Source organism: Euprymna scolopes, chromosome 5 (assembly GCF_053919585.1).
Source record: "Euprymna scolopes isolate OS-2025 chromosome 5, ASM5391958v1, whole genome shotgun sequence".
Taxonomy (NCBI): domain Eukaryota; kingdom Metazoa; phylum Mollusca; class Cephalopoda; order Sepiida; family Sepiolidae; genus Euprymna; species Euprymna scolopes.
In genome coordinates this window covers 75,562,475-75,578,078 of record NC_136486.1, presented here as the reverse complement: position 1 = coordinate 75,578,078, position 15,604 = coordinate 75,562,475, and the positions used below count along the sequence as shown (strand labels likewise).

Here is a 15,604-nt window from a genome sequence, read left to right as displayed (position 1 = left end):
AGATGAAGGAGCTTTTGTCAAAAATAAATTCCAGAAATTTATGTTGGTCAGCTATTTCGATTTTTGTTCTTTTTCGGTTGAAAGTAAGGTCATTGTGCATTTTTCTATGATTACAAAAAGGACATATTTAATTTTGGTTATTGAAAAGTTAGTCATTTTTCTGTGGGCCATTGTTTGTTATGCATGTCTGTAGTTGGCGTTCTGAAGTATGAATATTTTTTTATCTATGATAGATTACAAGGTCATCCACATATAAGGATCCATTTATCTTAATGTTTAGACTATTTACAATATTATTGATTTTATATTAAAGAGCATGATTGATAAAATACATCCTTGTGGAACCCCTTCTTCCTGCATTTTTGTGTCTAATAGGGTTGGTCCAATTCTTACTTTAAAACCTCTATCAGGATCCCTTTAATATATAGGTCTTTTATTATACCCTGTCACCATGTTGTATTGTAAGCCTTTTCTAAATCAAAAAAAAAAAAAAAAAATAGTTATTGTATGTTATTTTTTAATGAAAGCTTCGATAAAGGTTTCCAATAGGATTATGTTGTCCATTTTTCATTTTTTCTTTCTAAAACCACTTTGTATGTTGGCACTTGAGCTGTTGGTTTCCAGATACCAATTCAGTTGTTTACTTATCATTCTTTCAAATGTTTTGCAGAGACAACTTGTTAATGAAATTGGTCTGAAATTTTGTGGATCTGAACCATCTTTTTCTGGCTTAGGGATGGGGATCACGCTAGCATTTTTCCAGCTATTGGTTAGTTTTCCCTTGAAAACTATTTTGTTGAATATGTTTAAAAGATGTATTATTGATTTGGGAGGAAGTTGTTTCAGAAACTCATGATGTCTCTCATCCGCACTGGTAGCTTTATTGCATCATTGCCACACTTTTAAATGATGACCATATAGTCTATATAATTCTTTTAGTTTGAGTGCAAAGTACATGTAGATATATATATATATCAACTATCGACCTTTACAAAAATAAGTTGACAAGTTGTTTATACAAAACTTCATATTAAGAGAGAGAGAAAAGGTGGGCTGGAAGTGGCTTATTGACGACAAATGACAACTCGTTCTGCTTTGTTCCGATCTGCTTGCCCTGGTTTAGTATTTGTTTATATTGACAATTTCTTGCCAGGAATTTGTTCGATCTTCCCTGCCGAGACTAAAACATTATGATTGTTGATTGTTATGAATATCAGTCAATGTCAAAAATGTTGATTTTACAATGTTTGCACATTCTTCCTGCATTTTAACTCTGCTTGGAATGTCTCTTAAGAATCTACTGTATGTGTGCACAACCAGCAATAATTGTGGCATCGCCCAGCTCAATATGCAATTTTTTTTTTAATGCATTTTCAGTTTGCTTTACTTTTTGTCTCATGGATTTCTTTTTTTCCAAGTCCACATATATATACTACATTTTTGCATCTGATAAGATGAGGTACAAAATTGAAGCAAATTTTAATAAATTTTTCACATATCAGTTGTATAAGATGACTGCTAAATCACAAAACCATATTTGTTTAGCCCAGGCAACATCCGGTATCTTATGAAATATTGATTTTCAAAGATGATTTTTTTAACTTTAAGGTTTGTCTTATACGCCAAAATATACGGTAATTTCATTTTCTTTTCAATCACATAATTTATCTTTTTTTTTTTCAATGTCTCTCCCGATGCATTACCGCTGGTCATCGATGGTAACAGTGTCGCTATTATAAAATTGATATCAGTAAATGTCACTCGATAGCTCCATGCATGTTTCTGCTGAAGTTTTTCTTTTTTTTAAATAAATGGTAGAGTAAGGTTTAAAATTAATCTTACTTTACCATTTCAACCTACTCTGATTGAAACGAGAAGATCCTACTATCTTTCCTAAGTGTTATTCATACTCCAACTCACAGAGAAAGGTTTTTCTTTTTTTTTTTTTCTTCTTAATCTTAGGATGGTGTAGGGGTGACGTAAATCGACTTGAGGACTAGTTTTGTTTTCCTACTGGGGCTTGACTGCATAACTGAGTAGAGTTTGCATCTCCCAATTCAACTCACTATTTCTATTTACCTCTGAGTCAACTCCATTTTCTTTTACCGGACGTGAAAATTTACTATCTTTGTGGTCACTCACATCTATTACATTTTTCGAATCTTGCCGTCATGCTATTTACGGTTCCTGACATCATACTACGTGTCAAAATACGACACTCCATCTATGGAATGTTAGACTCTTCATCGCAATTCTCTCATTGATGTCGACATTTCTGCATTGAAAAACCAGTATCTTCTGGTACCGAATCGTTCTCCGAATCACTTGATACCTCCTCAACAGCCTCTCTGTAATGGGGATCTCCCACTCCTCAATAGACGCTGCCCTGAAATGTCCAGCATGTGCATTCATTACAGAGTTAATTGATCCCTAATTCTAGAAGAGACAGGCCCAGTTTTTTCTATAACTACATAATAATTTTCCTCTTCTTTGGTGGTTCTTAGTTAAACTAAGTCACCAATCTTAAAGTCTACCATTTTTATCTTTTTCTCTGAATTTTCAATCATCTTTTTCCTAGCTTTTCTAATATTGTTTCTAACTAGAGTGAAGGTCCGATATATTTCTTGTTGAGTGATTTCGTAATGTTCATCACCATAGTATATACTACGGGGTCTCAATATATTGCCTAATGGCAGAATAACATCTCTGCTATAGAGCAAGTGATATGGTGAGAGTTTTCTTATTTTACTCACATGGAACTTGACAGTTGCTAGCATTTGATTTATGTAAATATCCCATGACTGGTCGTTGTTCCCCATCTTCTTTGCTAAAACATCATGCATCGTTCTATAGAATCTTCCAACTTTCCCATTACTTTGTGGGTGATAGAGTGATGTGGTCACATGATGTACACTGAGGTTCTCTAATACCATTGATATTTTCGAGCCTGTTATCTGTTAAAAGCTGAAGTTGTGCCCTGAATCTGGGGAAAATCTTGTCAATCCACAAATGCACCATAGTTTCTGCTTTCTTATTAGGGACCACAAAAGCCTCCGGCCAACCAGCATACATATCTATGAATATTACTATGTACTGGTTACCCGAAAGAGTCTTTGGGTAGGGCCCGGAAACATCTATTGCCAATTCCGCAAAAGGAAATGGAAGCAAATCGCACTCCTACATTTGAGGGTGTTGCTTCCTCAAATTTCTGGTTTGGCACGGAATACATTTACCTGTGTATTTGTTTACCTCCTTAAATAAACAAGGCCAGAAATATTTTTATTTAATGGTGTGAGACATCTTTTCCATACCCATGTGACCATTATTGTTGTGATACTGGAATAACACCCTTTTCCTAAGATGTGACAGTACATATAATATAATCAATGGTTCATCGTTGCAACAAAAGAGGTACATTTTGCAACAAAAGAGGTACATCTTGTTCCATTTTGGATAGTTTACCATTTTTTATTTACATCTTTAAATCTAACATCTCTTCATCAGCTTCTTGTTCCCTAATTAACTCTATACTCAATAACGATGGTTGTTCATGCTTTACCAACGAGTCCTCAGCATTCTTATATGATGCATACTCTTTTTACTATCTAGCTTTATCGGGGGATCATCATTGTTCCTATTCAAATCCTAGAGCGTGACAAAAGATTCACACAAACATTGTCTTTCTCCTTCAGCTATTATATAGTACAATTATAACCAGCCATACTTAAAGCCCACGTCTGTATCCCCCTATTTTGTATTAGTGAGTTCAACAAATATTCTAGAAGTCTACGATCCATATAGATGGTGAACGTTGCACTATGCAAGTAGTGGTTTAATTTGTTAAGGGCATATTGTATCACATATACTTCTTTTTCTATCGTTGACCATTCCGTCTGGGTGTTACTCGATTTATGAAATAAAAAATAGATCGGCTTTTCTACCTCTTTACCCTCTCTCTGAACAGACCATTTGTGACAAGCATGCCTCAATCAAATGATCAGAGGCATCTGTATACAGTCTGTAGTCCTTATCAGGATTGGGATATGCCAGTATAACCATGTCTGCGAGTTTCGTTTTTAAGCTATCAAAGGCATGCGTCATCCTAATGAAAACACGCATACTTCCTCATCAATCGGACTAACGGCTCGGCAATATCAGAAAATATTTTTATAAATTGCCGATAGTATGAAGTCATAACGAAAAAAGCCCTCACTTGTCTCACAGTGGTTGGAGTCGAAATCGATTTTATAGATTTGACATTGGTTTGGCTGTATACCTCTCTCACTAACCTTAAAACCCATATACTGTATTTCTTTTCTAAAGAACTCAAACTTTGTGGTTTTTATCCTGAGGTTGTGTTTGCATAAAGTACCTAATACCTTATCTATGTGTTTTAAATGGTCTTCCTTCGTATTGGAGTATGTCATCCAAATACAGTAACACAAACTCTTCTTGCCCCTGTAAAACTATGGACATTAATTCCTGGAAGACCTCGGGGGTGTTCACGAGTCCGGACGGCATCACGTTAAAGTGAAATAAACCCTGGTGGCAGGTGAATGCTATTTTCTCTTTATCATTCTTATTCAATCTAATTTCGAGAAGCATTTTGCTGACCCAAGCAAGGCTAATATGCCGTCAATAACTGGTAATGCTCGCGCATATTTCTTTGTAACTTTATTCAATGCTTTTACTTTAGTCTACACGATATTTCTTATTGTTATTATTGAATTTTTGTAATGAAGCTTTATGTAGATGTATTGCTTTTTGGCATTCATTGTATATCAGGGTCTTTGTTGTTTGTTAGTTCTGCTACTTTTAGGTATACATTCATGTGTAATGGCTAGTAATGTTTTAGAAAAATATTCTATAGATTTTTTTTCTCCTCTGACAGTTTTTGTTGGCATTTTTTTTTTTATATTCCTCCAAATTTGCTTTTTTTTGTTTTTCATTAGGAAAGACGGTTTTTTGTTTCTTTCATTCAACTGTTTCGTTTATTGGATCCTAGGGTGTATTCTAATACCCCACCCCCAGGGCGAGTGACCAAAGAGAGGATATTTTTGCTAGTGTTATTAATAAAACCATATTGCATCATTGTTTTATTTTAGCTATCAGATAAACAATTATATTTCTTTTAAATAAATATTACTCTATTTATTTCTTAAAATTATCTAAATATCATAATAGTAGGTAAAATTTTTGTCATTTATAATAACTATTTAAACTGTTTTACTGTAATCATGCACAGCAACAGTGATTGCAACAGGCTAACCACAGTTCCCTATAAAACATACAAACCACAATTTTTTGGATAAAATCTACATCAATTCCATAAAAATAAGTCTGTTGTAAGAGAGACTGTAGAATAATCCCTTGCAGTCTGTAGATATGAGAAACACAAAAGACATGTTTATAATGCAAATGGTTGACATCAAAATTGTAAAACAATATGCAACACAAAAATACTTAGATCTGCAAAATTTTGGTTCTTTTTCTAGCAATTATAATTGTTGTCTTGGACAAAGATATATTAGTATCTACAGTGCTTTTGATCCTTATATAACAGTTTCCTTTGAGTTTAAAACATCACAATCCTGCTAAATAGATGTGATTTATAGATAAATAAATAAAACATATCACTTTGTTGTATGTATTCATTACATTTTATGACTATGACAGCAATTAAAAATGATATCAAAAAATTCTAAAGAAATGTTAAAAAACAAAATGAAAACAAAAACCAACCTGGGAATTCAATATATGCTGAAAACTGTAATAAGGCATCATTCAATATTTGTAAAATCTAGAGATTAAAAAAAAAATTATCATTAACAAACATGTTCTGATCTAAAAATCTTCATCTAATATAATAACTGAAATCCTTTATAACATTTTAGACATTGTCAAAATAATAATCTTTTTTAAAGTTTGTTAAACATTTGTTGTTCTTTAAAAATTATTAATATTAATTCTTAACACCTGAAACTGTACGGATAGTCAAAAGTGATGTTCACATTCCAATACTGCATGAAATGTTTAAATTTTGTAAAATAGTTACAATAAAAACTACCTTCTATGTATTGACAATTATTTTATTGCTGTGGAGCTGGAAAAATATTTCAAATATCTTGAAGATGTTTTAAAAGCTATAAATGGGCAATTACCTGCAGGTTTAAAGCAACATGTACAATTTTCAACTTGATGACAGATTTTGGGATTGACAAAAGATATGATTGATCGAATACGGCATAGACAGCAAAATCTAACCATGTCAAGAGAAGGACTTAAAAATGAGATTGTTTATATTATTCAATTTAAATCTTTAATATGTTTTCGTGATTGTGATTGTTGATGTAAAAAGTTAAAGTCTAGTAAATTGCTAAAGTTGCTGCTGGTTTTCTTAAATTAGAATGGAAAAAAAAACTTTTTTTTAGTAAGATGTTTCCAATATATATTTTTTAAAAAGATGGACTTTTTGCCCTCATTCATATGATTGGTTGGTTTTACGGCATATCAACCTTAGTGGTCATTTAATGCCAAAGTTTTTTTTTTTATTTTAACAATTTTGGTTATACAACTATATATATTATAAATTATAAGTTTTATGCATCCTGGTATCTGGTGTTCAGTGTCTATGCTTATATTGTTAAATTTAAATAAGGTACTATTTATTTATTTTTGTATTTTTTAAATCTGTTGAGTAACCCTGTTATCTTCAGATATTTGAGGAGGATAGTTGGGTCTACATGAGTAAAGACGTCCTTTAAAGCTTTTTCATTATATAGATTTAGGCAGTTTATTTTCAGATCTTAAAAACTTGTCAGTATATGATTGACTGTGTATGGCTCCTGGCAGTGAGATATTTCTCCTATATTTCATCTGCATAATCTTTTTCTTTTTTCTATATATTACACTCTCTAGAGCATGCTAGATGATTGTTTTGGCAATTCACACAACTGAATTGTTTGGTACAGGCTTTTGTCTCATGGTTATGCTTTTTTCTCTCCACATCTCCCACATATTAGGTTTCCTCTACATGCATCTTGACTGTGCCCAAACTTCAAGCATTTGAAGAATCTTAGTAGAGAGGGGATATATTGTTCCACTCTCTCCACTGAATATACAATCTTTAATTGTTGGGGTATTATTGAGCTTTAGAAAGTGAGTTCATATGTTCTTGTTTCAATCTGTTTACATTCTTTTTTAATTGCGACTCTTTTTGCTTCAATAACTCCATCTTTTAATGCGGTTTTTATTGAGCATAGGGTTAAATCATCCCTTTCGATGTATTTAGCCTTTTGTGTGGATATACTTTTATTTCCATTTCATCAAAGACTTTCATGTTGAGTAATAATTCGACGTCCTTTTTTTTATTCACTTCTACCAATAAAGTGCCATCGTGTATTTTTAGGGTTCATTTTTTGAATTTTGAAAGGGGATAATTTAGTAAGTGGAGTCTCCTTTAGTGATTCCAGCAATAAGAATTTTTTTGAGGGGGATATCACATCGTCTATTGCTTCATACTTTCTCTTGGATTTTTTGAAGTTATTCATAGGTTTTTTTTTTTGTTATTTATTATTCTTGCTTCCTACCCACCTCGGAGTGATAACATTGGGGCATGTTGAAGGGGAAACCCATTTGCCTCAATATGTCAGGGCTATATGGACAGTATACTCAGAAGCGTAAGAAGCATCAAGCCCCTGCAGTCCATCCATTGCTCTATCTTTCAAGTGTTTGACAGTTGTCTAGCTTGTGACTTCCATTTTGATTGACCTTCAGCCACCGCTTTCTGCTATATAGTTGGGTAGTTTAATTACGTATTAGTGATGGATGGAGGGAGGGAGGGGGGGGTCTGTGTTTTAGTATGGGTTGTATATAGTAGAGCTGGCATGACAAGCCGATTTATCGGATAAGGTTTCTCCAACCTCCTGTCTAGTCCAAGTAAGGGCCAAAGTGGAGCGTTGCAGTTAATGATCTTTTATCTCCATGGTCATCAGAGGTGCAGTTGGCGAATCTACAACCTCAACCGACAGGGCAATAATTATTGTTAGGCTAATGTTTTTTTTGTTTTTTTTTTTAGGTATATCAACCTTTTTCGGGTTATTCAATGCCGAATCCAGCAATTCTGAAAAAGTTTTAAACTTCAAGTTGTTTATATTTTTAAATAGTTACTCATTGATTGAGTCTTGAAAAGGTTATGTTATTATTTGGTGCATTTTGATTCAGGAAGCTAGTGGGGAAGTGGGAGAGGAAGAAGAAAAAAGGAAAAAGAGGGAGGGGCAAAGAAGAGGAGGGGGTGTTGTTCTTATTTTTGGGCTTGGCAGAACATGGTTAAGTTGTGCAAATAGGAAGGAAAAACAATAGCATTTACATACAGTACATTTTAGTCAGGAAGTCACTGAATGTCAGACAGCTTGATCTAGTAGCACCAGTCATTCATCTATATATATAAAAGCGAAAATGTTTGTGTGTGTGCGTTTTCGTGTATGTCCAAGAAAGGCTTTTTTCCGAGAAGCGATTGGTCGCCTCACAACTTCTTAAAACTTTTTAAGAAACCTTCTCTGCTACCAATAGCAATGGCCAGTGACTCTTTATCTGAGAGTACATCTTTCAAACTGCTTGGCCTAACGTTCACAGGAAACATGAGTTGGAACAATTATATTGAAAGCATTGCCAGGACCGCTGCGAAGAAGGTAGACTCTCTCTACTGTGCTAGAAAACTACTAACACCCGAAAGTATCCTGTACCTCTATAAGGCCACCATTCACCCATGTATGGAGTATTGCTGTCACATTTGGTCTGGTGCATCTGCTACTTGTCTCTCGCTCCTAGACAAGGTTTAAAAGAGAGTCGCCAATCTGATAGGCCCTGAAATGGCATCTAAGCTTCAGCCTCTGTTCCATCGACGAAATGTTGCATCCCTCTGCTTGTTCTACAAGTATTTTAATGGTGAATGCTCTGACGTAGACACTCTCAACAAACCCTACAGGCAGCTAAATCCCACCCCAGACAGTAGAGATCCCTAGATGTAAAAGATCTTTCTACTCCAGTAGTTTCTTCCCAAGAACCGCTAGACTCTGGAATTCCATTCCAGGTTCCTGCTTCATCAACTGTACTGACATGCAGAAGTTCAAGTGTAACGTGAACCAACATCTTGCTGCCCAAATCCCAACATAGTACCCCAGTAGTTGTTGCCCCTGATAGTAACCCCCTACACCAAAGTGGCAATGTGCCTTGTTTGGGGTGAAAATGTAATATAAAAAAAAAAAAAAAATATTGCGCCTAAATGATAATATCTACGAGTTAACTGTTTATTTAATTTGCCTGACTTGGAAAAGATAAATATTCAACAATTACATTAAGCTTTTCCGTATTAAAAAAAAAGAAGCGAACAGACTTGCGGTAAATAAAACACTGTCCCGTACTCAAAGTTGATGTCATTAACTCGTCAAAAACGGGCACCTGTCAAGTCACGTTTTTTTCACACTTTATTATTTTCCAGCTGCGTGTCAAGGCTTCGTTTTTTTTAAAAGCAAACACCCGGCAAACGAGTTACCCAAAAACACACACACCTACAAACACCCGGGCAACGCCGGGTACCCCCTGCTAGTTTATATATATAAAGGCGAAAATGTGTGTATGTACGTATGTTCACTTTTTGTGTATGTCCGCAAAAGGATTTTTTTCGGCGGCTTCTCAAGGCCATTGCTCACTTTTAAAACTTTTTATATCACGTCGGAATCATAATATCTACGAGTTACGAACGGAGGTTACGTCTATTTAATTTGCCCGACTTTGAAACGTTAAATATTTGACATTTTGGGATCGCCGCATGTTTGCTTTCGTTTTTCAATATAAAAAAAGCGAAACTCAATTCGAATCCTGGCCTACGGCCAGTGGTCTCTAGAAAAAGTGATGTAACGTCGGCTTACCATCATCATATTAGATGGTTGCTTTCATTTCAAGACGAGACACTCCCCTAATAAACAGGGGAGCTGTTTTCCCCAAAGTTAGGTAAAAATAAATAAACAGAGTTATCGACCTCATTAAAAACTGTCCCACAGAAAATGTTCACTGCTGAATAGCTATTGCTTACGTCGTCGTCGTAACGCTTGCACAAAATGATAACTCTACGACTTCCACTTGACGTCATTTAGTGCGGGCACCTGTCAATTCTCTTCTTAATTAAATAAATTCAAACTTCTTTCAGTAACTCATTCTTGCTGGACGAGCGGTTAATGTGTTATGTTTTTTTTCACATTTTATTTTCCAACTTCGCTTCAGGTTCAATTCTACCTAATTAACAAAACTTTTTTTTACCCCAATGTGTTTCTTTTTGATTCAAGAGCACACACACCTTGAAACACCCGGGCAATGCCGGGTACCCCCGCTAGTCTATAATATAATTCTCACTTGTCTGTTTAAATGTATGTATATCTGCCTAAAACTTTCGACAGAGGGGACGGATTATGACAAGATTGGTATCATTTTAAAGCCGACCTTCCGGACGATAGATATCGAAAATTGGCTAAAAACATTAATTTCTTCACCCTCAACTGGGCACTTTTCTACAAGGAGGGGTGGCTTTTTTCACCAATATTTTCAGAAGTTATCCCTTCTTTTCGATTGACTAGCCTTAATTTAAACCTTCGTCACTTCCAGTTTGACGATGGATGCAATGGCAATGACGTCACGTTTTTGTTTTTTATGTTCTTTTTCTTCTTCGCGGTAAGGGTTCCAGCCTACCTTCCTACTACCACTTTATTTTTTTTTGTTCAACACACACTTCTAAACACCCGGGCACACTGTCTCTAACAATGCCTTCATGGAGAGTTTCATTATTATTATTATTTAAAACTATCACCTTTGTTATTAATACTTTACTGTGCTATCATGATGATAACTATTAATTACATCACTTTTACTGTTTAACAATTTTGTTTCAATTTCATTATACATATTGAAATCAATTGTGTCTTTTTTTTGCCGTATGAATTTGCTATTACGTTGCAACATTTTAAAAAAAAAATAAATAAAAAAAATAAAAAAATACAATCTTCTTCCACAAACGGCTAAAATAATCCACGTGAATTCTTTCGAACATGATTGCTAGGAATGAACGCTATCCATACTACAAATTTCCAGTTTTTTCAACGGCTTTCTTTTTCATTTTGATACTTTTTTGTGACCAAGAGCAGAGATCCGCTTGAAATATGAAAAATAATAAAAATATTAAATACAAAAAGTAACATCGTTTTTCATGCTTCAAAACACCTCATAACCTTTAAATCACTATCCTAGAAGCATATGTGGACTTTTAACATTATATATATATATATATGTGTATATATATATATATATATATATATAGTACTGATTTCAAAAGTTTAATTGACCTAATGACAGATAAATAAGATTTAAAATTAAACCACTCTAAGAATGAATTTGCGAATGTGCAAAAGTAATAGAAATAAACATTTTGCATTTCAACTTGTTGATATACTTTTGTAGATGTTATTCACCCATCCAAAGATTTTTTCTCGTTATAAACCATCCTTCGTATATGATTACTATTTCCTGTTAATTTCAGTGTTGTGATCAGTAGCTTAAGAGGTTATCCATTAAATATTTGCATGCAGACACACACATACTTCTATTGTTTTATATAGATTTTCATTATATATTTCATCCAAATTTTTAACTTGACACATTGTTAGGATTTTAATAATTTAAAAAAATGCATATAATTAAAAATGTCTAAAACTGCAACTAGTCGAAAACAATTATGATAAACATACCAAACGTAAAAGTCCAGAGTCATTCAGCATGAAAATCATTAGAGTGTGTCCTGGGGGTTTACTAGCTGCAAAACTTCCTCCTTGACCAAGTTGAGTTTCATCAACAAAATGATTGACCTGAATTTTATGCTCACACAAGATCTTGTACAAGATCTCCAAAGCACCAACAGCTACTTGCCACTAAACAAAATTAAAATAATTTTTGAAAAAATATAGTAAAAAAAATAAAAGCAAATAATTTATATAAAAATTACAAGAAAAAAAATAGAACATTTCTGTTCTGTAGATAACACATAAATGCAGAAAAAGTTTAACATTTGAAATATTAAAAGTACTTTTAAAATGTCCAAAAATTGAATTTAGTAAAACAGCAAGAAATGGAATACAAAACTGTATCCAAAACCTCAAATTAAAATAAATGACTAAATAAAAAAAATTCAAACGAAAATAGAAAATAGATACCTTTTCTGCTGGTTTTTTATATGCTCTTGCTAAACACTTAAGAAGTACAGAATCAATAATAAAATCCAAATATGGTCCAAATCCTGGTGTCCTGTATCCAGCTCCTAATCCTTGTGGTATTGAACTGTTAATTAGGGTATTGATCAAAGTGAGAAAATCCCGTGTTAAATTATACTCTTCATTCCTACTTTCTATTTCTTCCAATTCAACCTGGATGAAAAAGATAACAAAATATGAAAATACACCTGAAATCATCAGAGCAAAAGTTGCCCCTAAATCTTTGTTTGAATCAAATTGCTCTATAATCACAGCAAGATTACAAAAAGCTAGCAATCTGAAGGTACTCTTGTAGAATTTGACCGGATTCTCGGAATTTCCTATCAATCATAGATCATGCGTGACCAGCAATCATCGGATTAAGCTGGGTGTTGTTCAAGTGAACACTAAACCGAAATTTTTTTTCGTTTTTTTTATTTTAAAAAAATATAATTTTTAAAAATTATTTTTGCGTGATAGTAAGGGGGTATTTCTTCTGTTTGTTTATTTTTTTTTTTTTTTCATATTTTTCGTATTCAACTGATGGAAGGCGTATAACAAAGTTGGAGAAGGATTCCATCATTTGACTGTAAATTATAGTTTGCATTTTGTAGACCCCCCCCCACAACAAACGCACCAACAAGCCACGTTGAAAGGATGTGAAAGGAAGCAAAACAGTGAAACAAGCAAGAATGCAGGACATATCTAATTGAATTTGTAGAGACAAATATTTGGAAACGATGCTCTTGTCGCAATCATAAATCACATTTCCGAAAGCTACTCGGTTGGGGAGCTTCCTTCCATTTCCTCTACCCCATCTCCTCTCTCTTTGTCATCAATAGCCGTTCAACAGTAGACCAAACTAAAGATTCCTAGGAAAATATCCTTATCTCTTGAAGTTCTTCCCCCGGCAATGAACAGCTGTAAAAAAAAAGTTTTCTTGAGAAAATAAACAATTTTTTTCCTGTACTTTCACCTAACAATTTATGATTTTCGTAAAAAAATTTTTTCAGCTTTTCTAATACAAAAAAAAAAAATTTCTATTGACTAAAAAGAATTTACTGAAAAAAAATCTTGAAACAAAACTGTACTTGTATCTAACAATTTAGGGTTAAAAATAAAACATTCATCTTTCCTTGAAAAAAAAAAAGAAAATAAACAAAAAAAACTGGTTGATAAATAATTTCAAAACGAAAAAAAAATAAAAAATAAATAAATAAACAAAACATTTATATTCAGTCACTTTACGGTAGGTTTTTGTTATTTTTATTTAGTGTATTTATTTTTTTCCACTTTGTTTTGAAATTAGTCTGTTATTGCACTTGGCTTAATCCGATGGTTGCCGAGAATCCGGATCAAATTCTGCAAGAGTCCCAATCTGATTAAGCATTTAAAGATTCAATCAAGATGCATTAATTTTAAGGTTTTTATTTTTTTTTTTTAAGGTTTTTTTTTTTTTTTTTTTTTTTTTTTTTACCAAATATCAATAATATTGAATTGAAATTTAATGTAAATTTCAAAGCATAATTTCAAAGTACAGAATAGTAAGAAAACACCCTCCCTCCCCATGTTAAGAATGAGTAACAACGTTATTTCATCACAGTAACATAGATGCATAAGTACCAGGGAGTTTTCATTTATCAATCTAAGGGCAATGATGTTAAGACCTTTGTTGTTGTCCAGCGTGTTCTATGTTGTTTTTGCTGGTCGCCATATTTGTTTTCACATGCATTAAATTTGTGTGTGCACAAAAACAAACATGTCGACCAGTGAAACCTGTATGGAGTGCATTGGATAGTGGGGGTCTGAATATTATTTGCTTGGATTGATAAATGAAAAATCCTTTTTTTTTACACAGTGGTCACCACTTATCAAGGCCCGGAAGCCACTCAGGGATAAGGGTTATTGCAAGTACATTACGTTAGTGTGGAGATTTGATGAAGTGTTTACTTAATGAGGTGGTTCATTAGGAATTTGTTAAGGTTGGACTTGAAGACATCCAATTTGTAGTCAGGTGGGAAGCAGGCAGATGGAACAGAGTTCCACAGGCGTGCAGTTCTAAGAAAGAAGCTTTGTTCATGGAATCCACATTTTGATTTAGGCACAGATAAAGAGTGGGGGAAATTTTTCACAGTGGATTCAGCTAGACGGGTGTTTTTCATGAAAGATTGGCAAGGGGGGACCAGAGATTGGAGTTCAGACGAGCACCTGCCATGGAAATAACGATAAAACAAGGATAGGCTCGCAACATCTCTTCTGTGGGAGAGAGGTTGCAGGGAAGAGAAAAGGGCATCCCCCACTAAGCCACGAAGTCTATTTTGTACCTTGTCAAGGCAGGATAGGTTGTTTTTAGCAGCTCCTGCCCAGATATGGCAGCAGTATTCCATCCTTGGACGTACTTGGCTTTTATATAGATAGAGAATTGCATCAGTAGTGAGATATCTTCTGGAGCGGTAGAAGGATCCCACCATCTTTCCAGCGACCTTGGCAACAGACTTGATGTACGTGTTCCATTTCAGATCAGGAGTAAAGATCAAACCCAGAAGCTTGTCAAAACATGGGACCTCTCCCAGATGAGATGAGATATAATATCCTTTTTATAAAAGGGGTGTGCATGTTCAGATCAAATGGTTCCAATATGGGGGATCAATTTATTAGAACGCTGTATTAGAAACTGAGCACCCTTTACAAATATTTACAATTTTTTTTCTTCTTTAGATATAGTAGATTAGTGTTCAATTAACAATCCACTGAAACAAAATGAAAAAAAAAAAAAAAAAAACCTAGAAAAAGAAAAAACATTTTTTGTTTGAATTTCAAGTCTGAACAAATCAACTTAAATTTCTGGAAAAATAATTATCAGTTTTCTGAAACTATTTCAATGATAATTCGTTTTAATGAATATCATCATAAAATGATGACATCACCTTGTGTTTCCAGCAATAGATGAACAAAATAACTAAACAAGCAAAAGTTTAGTGGCACACTGGATCCTACAATGTCTAGATACTTCTTCTAGTGTGTGTGTAAGATATACTTTTTATTTTGCTTTCATCCCAAACTACATCATATCCTACAATTATTTTGTTTTCACATGGTATGTTTACGGTTTTGCTTGAGGCAAAGGTCAATTTTACAGAGATCGTTGTCTGCAGAGCATCTACTAATCATCAGCCTTCTTTTCACTTCCTGGTGAGTTCTAATCTAAAAGGAAGTTTTGCAGTGATGTCGTCTGCATCCAAACTATTTGTGTTGCTATTCCCTGCGAATATGATTGAGCCGTGTGATTCCAAGGATCCCTCAGAACATTT

At 33.8% G+C, this 15,604-nt stretch overlaps 1 protein-coding gene across 2 annotated transcripts in view; it reads right to left on the bottom strand.

Annotated features, from left to right (window-relative positions):
- LOC145276857 (nuclear pore complex protein Nup205-like) overlaps positions 1–15,604 on the bottom strand; it is a 393,804-nt gene that overhangs the window by 79,695 nt on the left and 298,505 nt on the right. For both annotated transcript variants that reach the window (XM_080128250.1, XM_080128251.1), the window contains exons 16-18: positions 12,258–12,467; positions 11,796–11,975; positions 5,743–5,800 (exon numbers count right to left, since the gene is read on the bottom strand). In XM_080128250.1, coding sequence (XP_079984376.1) covers positions 5,743–5,800; positions 11,796–11,975; positions 12,258–12,467 — 448 coding nt within the window. The remainder of the gene's footprint in view (positions 1–5,742; positions 5,801–11,795; positions 11,976–12,257; positions 12,468–15,604) is intronic.